At 49.6% G+C, this 15,080-nt stretch overlaps 1 protein-coding gene and 1 pseudogene across 1 annotated transcript in view; one reads left to right on the top strand and one right to left on the bottom strand.

The window, feature by feature from the left end:
* LOC100230077 (uncharacterized) overlaps nt 1-15,080 on the bottom strand; it is a 674,623-nt pseudogene that overhangs the window by 512,899 nt on the left and 146,644 nt on the right.
* LOC140680878 (uncharacterized) overlaps nt 439-15,080 on the top strand; it is a 150,670-nt gene continuing 136,028 nt past the window's right edge. The window contains exons 1-2 of the mRNA XM_072919763.1: nt 439-864; nt 1,033-1,269. Of these exons, the coding sequence (XP_072775864.1) occupies nt 455-864; nt 1,033-1,269 (647 nt within the window). The 5' untranslated portion in view covers nt 439-454. The remainder of the gene's footprint in view (nt 865-1,032; nt 1,270-15,080) is intronic.

Here is a 15,080-nt window from a genome sequence, read left to right as displayed (position 1 = left end):
GTAGAGACACAGGAGGAGGAGGAGCAGAAAGAGGAAGCAGCAGAAGGTTCCACCCCTCCCTGTATCTGCAGCCTCCCCCCAGCCCCAGGAGCGTTTCTCCACCCACATGCAGCAGGTGACTGTGGAGGGGGATCCAGGATTTTCCCAGGGTGAATCTTGGTGTTTCTGAGCTTTCTTGGGCTAAATGTTGGTCCTTTGGTTTTATGTGGCAGCTGAATCTTCATGTTTTGGAGGAGGTTTTTGCTGAGTTGTGATGTTTGGGGAGTTTTTGATCTGTATCTTAACGTTTGTGGGATTTTTGGGCTAAATCTTGGTGTTTTGGAGGTTCTTACAGACACAAGATTCCCAATGACTTCCTGAGATAAACTGGAGCAAGGAGGAACCTCCAGTCCAAGGTGCTCTCCTCTTGTTTTTTTCCCCAAACCAGGATTTTTCATTCCCTGGGCGTGGCTGGATGGAGGAGGAGGAAAAGCCCCGGAGATGCTGCAGGAGGAGGAGCTGCAAACCCAGCCCAGGGAGCTGCGGGGAGGAAAGAGCCCCCCTGAGCCAGGAAGGCGGGCGGAGATCCAGCCGGAGCTCAGAGCTGGTGGAGAAGCCTCATGGCAGGGAGAAGCCCCACAAGTGCTTGGAATGTGGGAAGGGTTTCAGCTGGAGATCCAGCCTGATCCGGCACCAGAGGATCCACACCGGGGAGAGGCCCTACGAGTGTGGGGAGTGTGGGAAGAGGTTTCGGACCAGCTCCAATCTCCTCGTACATGAGCGGAGTCACACAGAGGAGAGGCCCTTCCGCTGCCCCGACTGCGGGAAGGGCTTCAACCAAAACTCCCACCTCACCGTGCACCGGCGCATCCACACCGGGGAGAGGCCCTACGAGTGTGGGAAGTGTGGGAAGGGTTTCAGAGACAAGCCTGGCCTGATCAAGCACCTGGTGATCCACACTGGGGAACGGCCCTACGAGTGCTTGGAATGTGGAAAGAGCTTTGGGTGGAGCTCACACCTGAGAACACACCAGTGCATCCACACCAGGGAGAGGCCCTACGAGTGTCCCCAGTGTGGGAAGAGGTTTCACACCAGCTCCAATCTCCTCAAACATGAGCGGATTCACACAGAGGAGAGGCCCTTCCGCTGCCCCGACTGCGGGGAGGGCTTCAAGCACAACTCCAGCCTCACCGTGCACCGACGCATCCACACCGGGGAGAGGCCCTACGAGTGTGGGGAGTGTGGGAAGAGCTTCTCAAAGAGCTCAAACTTGACTCAGCACCAACGGAGGCACCATTAAGGGAAGCCCTGTGAGTGCCTCGAGTGAGGGAAGAGCTTGGAGTGAGGGAAGAGAGTGAGGGAAGAGCTTGGAGTGAGGGAAGAGAGTGAGGGAAGAGCTTGGAGTGAGGGAAGAGAGTGAGGGAAGAGCTTGGAGTGAGGGAAGAGAGTGAGGGAAGAGCTTGGAGTGAGGGAAGAGAGTGAGGGAAGAGCTTGGAGTGAGGGAAGAGAGTGAGGGAAGAGCTTGGAGTGAGGGAAGAGAGTGAGGGAAGAGCTTGGTGCGCTGCTCCAGCTCCATCCCCCATGGGAGGATCCGGGCTGGATGATCCCCAGTGACCCCCGTGGGGCAGAGCCCTGCTGATCCGTGGTCCTGGTGATCCATGCTGGGTGTGGGGAAGGTGTTGGCTTCTTCTCCTTGTGCTGCTGTGATATGGGTGGGTTCCCATGGATGGGGGATGGGAAGTGAGTGGGGGGTCCTGGTGCACTGGGGGGGGGCTCATGGCTTGGGGGGTCCCAGCGCTTTGGGGGGCTTGGTGAAGGGGGGAAGCAGTGAATGGGGGGGGGGGGTCCCAGTAAATTGGGGAGGGCGCTGATGATAACAGGGGGTCCTGGGAGACAAAGGGGGGGGAAGGACCAAACCCTAAGGGACTCCCCTAGTGCTGGTTAACCCCCCGTGCCCCCCCAGCCCTTGGGGTCCCCACAGTCCCTGCACTGTTCCTGGGGGTCCCACAGCTCTGGGGGGGTCAAAGCGGAGGGGATGGAACCTCCATCATGGATGGGGGCACAAAGGGGGTCCGGGCCCAGTGCTCGGCGGGGTCGGTGCACGAGGGGGGCCCGGTCCCTGTCCCGGTGCACGGGGGTGGCGCTGCCTGGGGGGTCCTGGTGCTTGTGGGGTTCCCAGGGTTCGAGGGGGGTCCGGTCCCTATCCCGGTGCTTGGTGAGGGGGGGGCAGTGCCTGGGGGGCTCCCACTGCTCGGTAATTGGGGGGTGTCAGAATCCAGGACATCCCTCTGGCTGCCCTGGATGGCTCGAGACCCTGGCAGGGGCCTCGGAGACCTTGGCACGGTGTCAAGAACACCGGTGGCTTTGGTTTTAGCCCCTGGAGAAAATTGCCAACTTTGTATGAGGAATTACAAGGCACAAGGGTTTGAGTAGCATGGTAGGTGAATTAACACAGGGTGGAAAAGTAGAATTTTAACATTTTAACATACGGGGTTCAATGGGACAAGGTGGAGGGATCTGGGTGTGTCCTGACCTTCTTCTCCTTCTTTTTGCCCTCCATGTCTTGCTGTGATGGTGACACTGTAGTGTTTTCACATGGAAAAAGAATTTTTCTGGAAGGAAGAAGTCAATTTGGACATTGACCAATTGAAGGTGGACACGCCTCTGAGAACACAGAGGGGTTAAAAGCAGAATTCCCAGGAGAACTCGCTCTCTTTGGGTTCTGGTCAGCGGTCAGTGCAGGACTCTCCCCTGCCCATCCACGAGCTGGGTAGGGGAGAGGAGAAGCCATGTGGCCTTCGGAGGTAGGCCCAAGGGTGGAGGGGCTGGAATCGGGTTGGCCCCCCTGCAGATGGAAGGGTGGAGAAAATCTGGGATGTCTCCGCTCCCCCCAAAGTCTCTCTCTGTCCCAAGAGAGAGAAAGAGACTCGGTGGTTTTATCAGCAGTTCGCCGCGGGGAAGGAGAAGAGCGGGGGGGGCCGCAAGGTGCCCAGCCGGGCTGTGGGAGCTGGAGCCTGGGCAGCGAGCCATCTCTGGGAGTCGGGACTTTTAACCCTTCCTGAGAAATGAAAGCTTTGTGAAATTTTTCTCCTCCTTGGTTGGAAAAAGAGAGGAAGAGAGACAGCCTGGGACCTGGGATGTTGGAAGGAGAAATTCTAGGTGGGAGGAGAAGATGGAGTGGCTGTTTGGCTGGACTTTTTCTTGGTAGCCACAGATTGAACTGATCTTCTCCTCCAAAGAGAGACTGTATTTTAGGAGGATGCCAGTGAGCCAAAGAGACCTGCTTCAGCTGGGAAAAGACAGAAGTGGAGCGAACAGAGAAAAGTTAAGGAGGTTTGTGGTGGTGCCCCCTGTCTTCAGAGAGGAAGAAGAGAAGAAGATCTCTGTTCGTGGATCCTCGGCCCCAGGGGAAAATGGGGGGGACTGTTGGTCCCAAAAATGAAAAACTGAACAGTTGTTTTTTCCCCTCTTGGCAGGGCATCCTTGAAAAGAAAAATCCTAAAAGCAGTCTATCCATCCATGCATTGGTTGTGAGAGCACTGTGCATGGAAAGGAGAGGGTCACCACTGCAAACTTTTTTTCCTCCGGGCGGTGCCATGTGGTGACATGGAAGCACAGGATGTGGCAGCTGTGTTTCTTGGGGAGTCTGTGGCACAAGAGAGACTCCTCTCACCCTGCAGATGGACTGGGTGTTGATTATCTGGAGGGTGGAAACCTGATTGGAGTCCAGATTTTGTCTCACTGTGGTTTGTTGGAGTTGGGTGGTGGGAGGAGGAATGCTTTGGAAGGTTTTCATTTTGAATTGTGTGTGTTTCTTTTCTTCTTCCCACCCCCCCCCCCTTTTATAGTAGCATAGTGGTAGTAGTTTAATAAAGTTTTTTTTCTTGTTATTAAGCTTGGGCCTGCTTTGCTCTGTTCTCGATCACATTTCACAGCATTCAGTTGAGAGATTGCATTTTCATGGGGGGCACTGGCATTGTGCCAGTGTCAAACCATGACAGACACTTTTCTGTTGGTTGAAGGTAGAGACACACTGTCCAACATAAATGATAGATATTGGCACGTTATTGTAAACACAGTACAGGTAGTTTTTAGTGTAGAAGGCAAAGAGCGCCCTGAGGGCAGGGAGACTGCCGCAGACCGACCTGCTAGACAGAGCTCAGCAGAGCGGACAAAGCTGTTAGAGAAAAGGGAAAATAAACAGCCCTGAGAAGCAAAGCTCCGCATCTCGACTCCTTCTCTGCCCGCGCGGGCTGGGAGAAAAGGACTTTTCACAATCTCGGGGTCATCTCGACCCCCAGAAAACCGAGAGGGGGTCTCCACTCGTCCCAGTGCCCGGTGAGGGGGGGTCAGTGCTCGAGGGGGGTTTGGGGGCACTGAAGGGGGTGCGGGTGCAGTTTTTGGGGGGTCCCGGTACCCCCCGGGGCAGGGTCAGTGCTCAGCAGCGGGGCCTGCCTGGGGACCCCCCCCGGCCCCCAAATCACAGCCGGGTCTCCTGCAAGGCACTGAGGGGAGGCTCGTTCACCCCCCGCCCCCACCGCCATCGCCACACACCTTCCCAAAGTGTCCCCAAGTGCTCCCAAAGTGCACTCAGAATGTCCCCGAGTCTCTGCCGAGGTGACACCGGCCTGATGACGGCCCAGTGGTGATGTTGCTCTGTGCACAGCAGCCTCGGGATGTCCTCCATGGTTCTTTGGCACCGCTCGGCCACTGCACAGCCACTGTGGCCAGGAGAGGGACAGAAGAAGAGGGAGTTGATGTCCCCAAGTGTCCCCAGCAGGTGACGCGTGGCCCTGCAGGCGTCACAGAGCTCGGTGGCCGCTTTGGCCAGCCAGGCCCAGCTGTCCATGAGCCTGTCCAGCACACGCCTGGCGCTGGCCAGGGCTCTCACACAGGCCCAGGTGGTCCCTGGGGTGTCCCCGAGGTTGGCCAGGGTCCAGCTCAGGGAGGGGACAGGGCGGTGGCCCAGGGAGGGGACACGGTAGTGGCGCAGGGCGTCCTGGAGGTGAAAGATCAAGGTCCACACAGCCACTCGCAGGAACTCTGGGGACATGGCCAGCAGCACGTCCCTGTGCGGCCTGGCCACGGTGGCCATCAGTTCTCTCAGGGTGGCCACCAGCTCGCCCAGTGTTGCCACCACAGCCACCATCGCCTCCAGCAGCTGGTGGGGGGACAGCTGGGGAGGGGACAGGAGAGGTGTCAGGGGCCTGGCTGCAGTTGTGGCCTCCTACAGTGGCCCCTGTGCCCTCCTGGGGTCCTGTTTGTCCCCTCCCTGGAGGGCTCTGCTGTCCCCTCTGTCCCTTTTGTCACCCTCTCGTCTCCCACTGTCCCGCCCTGTCCTCTCCACCCCTCTGCCACCCCTCTGTCCCCTCTGCCACCCCCGTGTCCCCCCTGTCCCCTCCCGCCCCCCCACCGGGATTGTCGCACCTCGCGGGGCTCCATGGCCGCTGGGGACACTCCGGGGAGGGGACACGGCCGGGGACAGTTGGGGACACGCGGGAACGCGGCGCGGCCGGAGAGGGGAAACAGGAAGAGGTGACGTCATCGCCCCGGCCCCGCCCCGCCTTTGGCCGCTTTTGGGGGATCCTGAGGAGATTTTGGGGGGGTCCTGGGTGAGCTTTGGGGGGTCCCTGGTGAGGGTTTGGGTAGTCCCAGGTGAGGTTTGCGAGGTCCCAGGTGAGAATTCCCAAGGATTTGGGGTTTCCCACCTGCCCAGGTGAGGTCTGGGGGTCGTAGGAGAAGTTTGGGGGTCTCAGGTGAGAATTTGGGGGGTTCCAGGTGAGGTTTGGTGTCCCAGGTGAGGCTTGTGAGGTCCTGAGGAGATTTTGGAGGGGTGCAGGGGAGCTTTAGGGGGTCCCAGGTGAGAATTCCCAAAGATTTGGGGGTTCCCAGGTGAAAACAGCTTGGGGGGGCTGAGGGGGGAGGGGCTGGGGAGGTTTTGGGGTGTGTCCCATGGGTGGGGGAGGGGCGGTGAGGGAGGGTCCGGGGGAATTTGGGGACATGGGAGCGGGCAGGACGAACCCCCAGACACTGACCACGCCCTCTTTAGACCCCGCCCTGTGTTTTGGCCCTGCCTCTTGCTGCTGGACACCCCCACTGAGGGCCCCGCCCCCTCAGGCCTTGCCCCTCCCAGTTCCCAGTTCCGGGTTCTGGCCCCGCCCCCTCCTGAAGCCCCACCCCAAATGACCCTTGGCCCCGCCCCCAGATAGATTTTTATCAATGGAAACCAAAAATCACCACAAATCGACCCAAAAATTCAAACCCAGGGGAGTGGGGGAGCAGGACCACATCTCTGATTTTGGGGGGCTCCAGGTGGGCTTTGGGGTGGTCCGAATGAGTTTGGGGGATCCCAGGTGTTCCTGGGTGGCTCCAAGTGGGTTTTGGGGAAGTCCTGGTGCGTTTTGGGGGTCCCAGGTGGATTTAGAGGGGGATCCAGGTGAGTTTCAGTGGTGTCCCAGTGAGTTTGGGGGGCGAGTCCAGCTATCCCTGTGTGGGTCCAGGAGATCCTGGGTGGGTCCAGGTGGTTTTTGGGTAGGCCCAGGTGGTTTTTTGGGGGGATCCAGGTGTCCTTGAGGGAAGTTCAGATGTCCCAGGGTTGATCCAGGTGTCCCTGAGGCATTTCCAGATGTTTTTGGGGGTGTCCCAGGTGTAATTTGGGGGGATCCAGGTGTTCCTTGGGGCTCCTGCTGTGTGTGTCACCTCAGCAGCTGTGATGTCGTGATGTTCCCCCCCTCCCCAGCTGTCTCATCCCCCAGGTGCTATGATGTCACACACGTGACATCACTGTGTCCCTGCACAGGTGGCTCTGTCTCCCTGCACCCACCCAGGTGTGACATCACCTGTGTCCAGGGGTCACTCAGGTGTTACTCAGGTGTGATGTACCTGTGCCCAGGTGTGCCAGGTGTCACTCAGGTGTGCCAGGTGTCCCTCAGGTTTCCCTCAGTTGTGGAATTGTGTTATTATATGTTTTATTATGTATAATTTCGTTCCATGTACCCCCCCCGCGCTCTGTAGCGACCCCCCGGGTTTTCCCATCTGTCCCCGCGGTTTGCCTTCCCGGGAAAGTGCAGAGTCATTGTGTTTACATCTCAGGCCATCTGTCAGTCACGCGGCAGGGTCGGCAGACAATCTGGGACCCTCCACCTGTCCATCCCCCATTGGATGTACCCCTGCACCTCACTGCCCTCAGACCCCCCGTGGCGTTACCCCATTGGCTGCCCCGGGTTTCCCCTGTTCGGTACTTAACCTGCGGGCTGGGGACGCCCCAGGCTTTTCTCTCGCCCGGCCACTGCGTGCTGCTGCCGCCCCGCTCCCCCGCCGCGGCTTTTCTCTCTGCCGGCCCCCGCGTGCTGCTGCTGCTGCCACCGCCGCCGCTCCAGACGACCCTGCTGCGGCGGCTCCGCTCCGCCGCCGCTCCGCCGCTCCCGCCACGGCACCCGCGTGAGTCGGCCACCGCGCCGCAGCCCTGCGCGCCGCCTCCCCTGGCTCGCGGCCAGCTCTGGAGCACGCCGCCCCGCCCCTGACCGGCAAGGCGGCACAAACAAACTCAAGCGCGGCACGCCGCAGTCTTTTCGGTTTTTCCTTTCCCAGCCAAACTGCAATAAACTGGAATTCTGCCTGTGGGAGAAAAGTCTCTCTCCCTTTATTCGCCGCGGGACACGCCTCTGCTCTCAGACCCACGTAGCCCCGGCCGACGCCCACGAGGGCTCGCCGGAAAAGACGGAGACTGCCCGCGCTCCCCTCCCCCCATGGAGCTAGCTGGGACAAAGGGGGGGAAAAGAGAGCACTACGGCAGTTGTGGCGCCCAACGTGAGGCTTGGGAACTCCAGGCCACGGACTGAGGACCGCTGAGCCCCAAGAGGCTGGTGGATTTACCTCATGGACGTTACAACACCCTCGCAAGCTGCGGTTCCGTTTTAAGGAGCCAGGGCTTCCAGAGGGCTTGGACTGGCAGCTTTGGCTTGCACCACTGAAGTTCGGTCCCCCCACGGCGAAAACTTCACAGCTGGACTTTTCGTTTCCCCTTCGGACGTCGCTGGACCCGTGGTGAGTTACTGGGGTCCCCTGGGCTGGGTACAGCCTTCTCCTTTTGAGGTGGATTTCTCTTTCTCCCACAGGGGGCGATAAGAGCCCACATTTTGTCTCCCGCTGCAGGGAGTGTGTAAGGGCAGGCTACCTAGCTTTCTGATAGAGGTATTTTTTTTTCTTTTGTTATTTTACCAGCCGCGAGGTTCGCGACACACTTTAACATCGACATAATGGGTGCAAAATTGTCTGTGTCGCACGAGAGAATTTACGTTCAAATCCCAGGAATTTTAGTTGGGGGAGGAAAGAGATGTAAAAAGTCAGACGTTAAGCGTTTTGCCCAGTGGCTTCTGCAGTCCTTCCAGGACATCTCGCAGGCAAATTTGTACCAAATTCAATTCTGGGACCGAGTTGAAAAGGAAATTGCTCAAAAGGATGACCAGTCCCTCTCAATTTTCATCCATCTGGCAATCCAATTGAGAAATATTGTCAAAAATAACTGCGAAAGGAAGCCAGAGCCATCCCAGGGCGAATGCTGCCCCCCAAGCCCCCCAAATCCCCCAAACCCCCTCTCCTATCCCTCTCTCCCTAGCCTGGGGATTCTCAGACAGGCATCCCGGCAAAATCAGCCGCAGGCAGATTCTGGCCTCTCTGTCAACCCCCAGGTTCCATCGCAGGACAATGCTGGCATTGCCCTGCACCCTTCCGCCCCCCAAAATCCCTCTCTTTGTACAGCCCTGCCCCATAGTAGTAAAGTTGTAAGTTTTAAAACCCCAGATCCCTCTCTGTCGGAATCTGTGGGTATTGGTGATTCCGAGATTGTAGAAAGTCTCTGTCTTTCTGCCCCGTTGCCAAAGAAGAAGCCATAGTTCGTCTGTGCTGGTTTCAAGGTTGTTTATTTTTGCTTATCTATAACATGTTCTGCTGCCCTGCCGCAGGTCTGTCCTGCAGGGCAGCGTGTGGGGCTCTGCCCCTCAGTGGGATGGTACAAACATTATATACCAGAAATTACGTGTACTATATTTACAATAATGTGCCAATATCTATCATCTACGTTGAATAGTGTGTCCCTAGCCTAAACCAATAGAAAAATGCCAACATCACCAAGAACATGGAGGTAAGGAAGAAGAAGGAGGAAGAACAGGATCAGGCCCACTTTCCTCCATCTTAGAACTCCTGACCCCCCTGTACAAAGTAAAACCCCCCTGTACAGGTGTTAAAACCCCCCTGTACAATACTAAAAAATTTTACCCTCTAATTTGTGACTACTTTTACCATATCATCTAACCCTCTGTGACTGCTTGTTCCACCTTTAAAGTTGGTAATTCATTCCATGGTTCAAACTCAAAATCACAGCTGTTTTCTGCTGTTTGCCAGGGTCTAAAATGCTTCTGACCAAGGCCTGGAACCTCTAAAAATGTCTGAGGGACATTTTGAGTTCCGACATCTCCCCTCTCTGTTTGAACCAGAAACACCCGCTTTATCATGCTGTTCAAGGTCCTTCAAATACACACGAAAATGCATGGTAGAACAAGCAGAAGAACTACAAGTCCTACAAGAATATAAAATGCTATTTTCAAAAGTTCTTTTCACAATGGTGAGATATCAAAAAAGCTAAACAAATCATCCCATCAGGACCCTGTAACTTTGTTCAATTTGCTAATACTACTTTGTATTTGTTTTATATTTTTATGAATAGATTTTGAATGATCGGACAAGTTCATGCAGCACATCCCCTCAAATTCCTCACATCTGTGCCCATGTGTCAGCAGCAAATAATCAATTGCCGCCCTGTTTTGAAGCACTGCTTGCCTTGCACTGCTGATGTCTGTTAACATGTCACTCAGTGCAAACGAAATGGCACGACTGTGTTTCCTCAACCAACATGCTATATGATCCAATTGTGTCAAGGCCGCCCCTGATGCTGCTTGGAATGAGAAAATTGCTACTGCAATTCTCCGAGACTTGTCCCAGGTAGAAACATCATCATCATAATTTGAACTATATTGTCCAAGGGATCCTTTCCTTTTTGAATCAAGAACACCTCTTTGACAGCTTTGTTCATGGTCTGCCTCATGCACTGAGGCAAGGACAGCACAAACATTAGAAGAATTACAATACCTTATAATTACATACAACTATTTTCAAAATCTTTTTTCTACAACTGTGAAAAGTGAAACAAATTGAACACACCATCTACCTATGATTTAATTTTTCTCCAGGTGTGTTTGGTCCTCTGATATCTCTTTAAATGTATCACTCTTGTGTCCATGTGTTTACAATAGATGTTCAATTACTGTTTTGTTCTCATTTTTCACTGCTAGCTAACAAATCATTCAATGCAAAAGAAATGGTATGGGCATCTTTACTCTGCCCACAACCTCTTTTGATTCAACTGCACCAAGGCTCTTTTTGATGCCACCTGCTGTGAAAGCAGAACCACTCAGTTTTTCCGAGCCTTTTTTCTTGGTATTAACATTATCATTGTCACAATTTGGATCGCTTCATTCATCAGATTTTTTTCTCCTTGCTCTCTTATCAAGGTCATGTTGTATGTTAACAAAAGATCTTTCAATGCTGCATGGACCACCCTTGATTTTTGCAGGGATAGCAGGCCAAATTCTGTCCCCGCAAATGAAAAACATTCCCTTCGGTAAAGTGGCTGGATGTTGAAGGGATGGTTTGCTTGTCATTTTGGTATGATTGCACTAAGATGACGCATTTTTATAAAAAGGCTGATTCGGAGTGACATCTATTGTATGATTATCTGTCTTTGCCACTCCTGATGAATTAAATTTGATGCACCATTTCATTTTTGTTGACCCAAAATGTCCAAATCCAGAGGTTCAAAGTGAGCAGCAGGAAGGAATTGTGTCCAAACATGTCATCCCTCCACAGGGTCTGAAAGAAACTTCAGAACCCCCGGAAGGATGTCCCCTGGGACTGACCATCCCTCCACTGGCCCACCTACCAAGCATGTTGAAAATGGTTTCTCTGGTTTCGAATGGGTCAGGCAAATGCTGTCCAGACCAGCTGCTTTTGCCAAAGTCTCCCACACTTTTTCCCTGGGTTGTCTCATGGGAAAATCTGTCCTGTTGCCCAAGGCAACAGGTGAAAGAATGAAGCACATGAACACTATCTGTCTGAATCCCATGTCCATGTCCCCACCCTCTGTGAGAAACCCTGCAATGCAGCAACACCCAAACAACACTTGATTTCCCAGAAAAAAAAACCCCAAGTCTCTGGGTGATCAATCGTTGTCCGACGAGACGTCTGCAGCGTTGTTGTCTGCCTTCGTCTGCGTGCTTGCTTCTCTGCTTCTCGGGTCCAGGTCCACTGGCGTCTGCACCCGATAAGGTTACATGTGCCTCGCTGGTATTCACTTCAGTCCTCGTCCTATAGAAACACAAGCGAAACCCTCGCCCCAAGTTATTAATGTAAATGAACCTTCAATCTGTCCTGACTCTGGACTTCTGATTAAAACGAAAGGATTTTCCCTTAGTTTTTCCTGTGGGCTGTTTGTAACATATCTGACAATTAGTAGAGTGGGCTTTGAGAAAAAACCATTAAAAAAATTCAACACATTTGTTCAACCCTGCCTCATCCCTTTTCTGTCCATCCAAGTGGATTTCAGGGTGTGATGTGTTCTTTGCTTGCTTGACCTGAGGGAGAATGAAGAATATTGAAAATATGTTTGACTCTCTGTTTTTTCAAAAATTTGTCAAGCACCTTGCTTGTATAAATTGGACCATTATCTGTTTCTATTTCTTGTTGCACTCCTAATGATGTAAATGCTTATAAAAAATGTTTGCAGGTATGTTCTGTGGTCTCCCCTGTATATGATGCAAAAATCGCCCCTAAAAATGTATCAATTGAAATATGGATATTTTCGAGCCTCTCAAAAGTTGGGTATTTTGTGACATCAGCTTGCCACAGCTGAAGGCTTTTACAAACCTTTCAGATTGTCCATTCCTGTAAATACAGGAGATTGCACAAACTGGCTCTCTGGCAAGCAGATTTCCTTTGTCTGACTTTCAGAAGGGTGAAAGGTTCCCATCAATGCCTGTGCATTTTTGTGAAAACATGCATGGTTCAATTTTGCCTGCTCAAAAATGTTTGGCAGTGTCTGCAAGATGGGCATTGTGAGCCTATCTACATGAGCATTCTCTTTTACTAAAAACCTCGGAGGTGAAGAATGCACTCTGATGTGTTTATTAATGTTCTCTGTTTTTTCTAGGATTATTTTCATGCATAATAGATATAAATATAAAATTTCCTTGTCTGTATGTTTTAAAAGCGATTTCTCTAATTGTTTGACCACATTTGCAACATACACTGAACTTGTGATCAGATTGAGGGTTCCTGAAATAACTGAAAAACCCCTGACTATTGTTACCAATTTTTCAACTTGTGGTAAACCTTGTATCATTTTGATATTTGATTCCCATTTCCCTGTTTTTTGATTTTTCCATGTGACCACTGATTTGTGAGTTTTTTCCCAAACCATCAGTGAATACTGTCATTCCTTCCACTGGTTCCTGGCTTCTTTTTTGTTTTTTCCCTGAAACTCACTTTTACATTTAACATTTTGTGTGTTGGAAAACGAACTGTGCAAACTTCTGAATGCCCTAACAACGTGATTGAAAAATCTTGCGACTTTGGATTGTCCACTCAAAATATTTCTTCTTTAAATGTAAATGAATGATTAAGAAATCTTTCCCTGACATTGTCAGCAATCTGGTCTCTGCCACAATAATGATCTGAGCTCCCATCTTTAAATCTATAAGAATTGCTTTTTGAGGGTCTGCAAACTAAAAACCCCACTTTCAACTTCTGTGGAAACATTAACAAAATCCTTGCTCAAAGCTACTTATTTAAACGATTTTTTTTTTTCTTTCTTTCAATTTTATCTGTCCAGTGTCTAGCACTCTCCTCATATTTTTCTCAATGATAAGCAAAATCAAGTCTACAAAATAATTATATCAAGAGATTAAAACATACAAAATCTTCAACCTCATTTCAGCCTTATTTCAGGCACTTCTTCACTCCTTTTCTTTTTTCTTTTTCCTTTTTTCTCTCTTTCTCTTCTCTTTTAAAACAAGAAAGTTGAAATATAAACCATAATATAGAACAAGACAAAATATCTCAATAATAAAATGCATAAAACTTATCAAAATCTATAACAATTCAAGAAAATTCAAAAGAAAGATATTCTAAATAGCATATATAAAAATGAACAAAGCATGATCATTAGAAACATTGTGCCAGCATTTCAGAGTCTGCAAACAGCTGAAACATTTGTTTCCAGTGAAAACCCTTGGCATCCCTTCCCGGGCAGGGCTGGCAAGTTTCACCTCAAAACTGTGTCAGCTGTAACATTTGTAGAATCAAATTGATGGGTCAAAAATGACCTGCATATCATTCACTTTTGTGCAGAAACCTCTGAATTTTGCTGGCAAACTCATCTGTCCAAGTTAAAATCAGGGTCTGGCCAGGACCCAAACTTTAAACTGGAGAGATGTCCCTTAACATATTATATAAAACAAAACTTACACTAACAATACATATATAATACTTAAAACATAACAACCTATTATAACATTTTCTTATAAAATAAACACTTGAAGTTCAAACAGATAAACTGGTCAAATGACACAAAGATTCATTTTTCTTGAAACTCTTTTGAAGGAAAAGGATGTCAATTGGAGAAATCGTAAGATTAACAATGGCAAGAGGTTGTCAGAATGCTTCAGGCACCTCTCTCTGAGATTTTCTGAAAAACATTTGAGAATGATGAAAAATAGAAATGCAATGATTCCACTCACAAGAGATATAAAAACGAATCAGGAAGTTCACCTAGAAAAATGCACAATACAGTTAAAATCCAAAATGAAACTTCAGAACTGGCATGTTACCTGGATAAGATTACATAAACAATAATAAAACATACGAGGATTCACTATGAAAAAACGAAGCACAAATCTTCACCTGATAACATGATAAAATTTCTTAACAATAACGTTTATAGAACACTTAAATAGTTAAAAATAAAGGATTTGAAAACAAATGCCTTTGTATCACTATACAAAGAGATAACAGACTATAAAACTGATTTTTAAACAATGAAATCAATCTCAGAAAACTCAAAATAAATTCTTTTACAACTCTTATATACTGATAAACTTATAATAAAACAGAAAATACTAAAACAAAACCAAGAATCCAATAAATCCAATAACTTCTCCTTAAATCAATGTTCATTATTACTTTGTGAACTGTTTCAGTCAAAACTTTCTCATCCTTAAAGAAAAACAACTAAACCTTGCTGCCAAATAAACTTGACCTTTGAAAAACTTAAAATAATTTTTGAATCAAATAGTACTTAAACTCAATATATAACAATCTTAGTAAAGAATCCCTAAATTATATTAACTTTATGAAATCCATATGTATCAAATTAACAATATATAAATCCATTATCAATTAAACCTTTGTAAACTTAACTTCTTCAGGGCCCAAACCTAAAATAAACTTAAAGTGATATACTCTAATTAAACAATACTTAACTTAAACGCAAACCAACTATATAAAAATCAATTCTATCATTAATAAAACGTTAAAGTACAACCTAACTTAAACCTTAATATAATAAATTACTAACATTTCATGCTATTTAATTCTCTATTTCAATTTTCATTATGATATCTCTTTTTCACAATGTGTTCCACAATTATTACTTATCATCACACCGGCTGGGTGTGTCTGCTCGATCAATTCTGTGACCTAACTGAAAAAATCTGGGGTTGGTGTTTAGAAACATTGGGGAGATTTGAAAAAGGCCTTGTGTTGGCTGGTTTTCAAAAAGCGACTGTCTGATGGAATTTCATTTCAGGGTGAAAGTTGGGAGTCTCATCCTCAGCATTGCTGTAGGACATTTGCTGCTTGTAAAAGATTGTTTGCTGTGGCTCTTGTGATCTTTTGTTTGCCGCGGCATGAGAGCACTGGGAGCATTTCTGGTGCAGTCAAACCCCGCTTCTGCCTGCGTTAGGATGGCTGCGCCCCTCTCTCTTGCTCAC

This window comes from Taeniopygia guttata, chromosome 30 (genome assembly GCF_048771995.1).
Source record: "Taeniopygia guttata chromosome 30, bTaeGut7.mat, whole genome shotgun sequence".
Lineage (NCBI taxonomy): Eukaryota > Metazoa > Chordata > Aves > Passeriformes > Estrildidae > Taeniopygia > Taeniopygia guttata.
This window is presented reverse-complemented; position numbering and strand designations above follow the sequence as displayed.